General features: G+C 61.9%; 1 protein-coding gene across 1 annotated transcript in view; it reads left to right on the forward strand.

Annotated features, from left to right (window-relative positions):
- Window positions 1-523, forward strand: part of RPL22 (ribosomal protein L22) — a gene marked incomplete at its 5' end in the record, with an annotated part of 1,781 nt that extends 1,258 nt beyond the window's left edge. Inside the window, one exon of the mRNA XM_010019673.1 lies at window positions 362-523. Coding sequence (XP_010017975.1) covers window positions 362-506 — 145 coding nt within the window. The remainder of the gene's footprint in view (window positions 1-361) is intronic.
- Between the last annotated feature and the right edge of the window lie 113 nt (window positions 524-636).

Here is a 636-nt window from a genome sequence, read left to right on the forward strand (position 1 = left end):
TGTGAGTGTACCCGTGTTTCTCCCGTCGTGTTTGCTCCGTGGCGGTGCCGCACCCGGCACATCCTGGCAGCCCTCAGCCATGACTCACCGCGGCGTGTGGACCGGTGGGGTTGGGGTATGGCGCTGTGGTCGCAGCCTGTGAGAGCGGGAGGGGAAAAGGGGTTTATCAGTCTCCGTATGGCAGAGGCACGGTTACCTCTGTTGCTTCCTGGTGCGGCTTTGCTGTGCCTGGTGGGACACGTTGCCCATGGGAGAAGGGGTCGGTGTTGCTGAGAGCGGTGGTGTGGGGAAGCATGCCCAAAACCGGCTGCTTTGTGGGGATGGGGTCACGCAGCGGTGTTCAGCCATCCTCTCCCCACAGGTACCTGAAGTACCTGACCAAGAAGTACCTGAAGAAGAACAACCTGCGCGACTGGCTGCGCGTCGTGGCCAACAGCAAGGAGAGCTACGAGCTGCGCTACTTCCAGATCAACCAGGACGAGGAGGAAGAGGAGGAGGAGGATTGAGCCGCGTTGTGGCCCTTTTGTACAGTTACAGCTTTCCTGCAATAAACGGCGGGGAGCGATGTCGCTGCCCGCGATCGGCGGCGGCAACGGCGGCTCTTTCGGGGCTCTTCGGGGTGACTCGGGGCCGTTC

This window comes from Nestor notabilis, unplaced genomic scaffold, assembly GCF_000696875.1.
Source record: "Nestor notabilis isolate BGI_N333 unplaced genomic scaffold, ASM69687v1 scaffold25128, whole genome shotgun sequence".
In the NCBI taxonomy this organism is placed as follows: Eukaryota; Metazoa; Chordata; class Aves; order Psittaciformes; family Psittacidae; genus Nestor; species Nestor notabilis.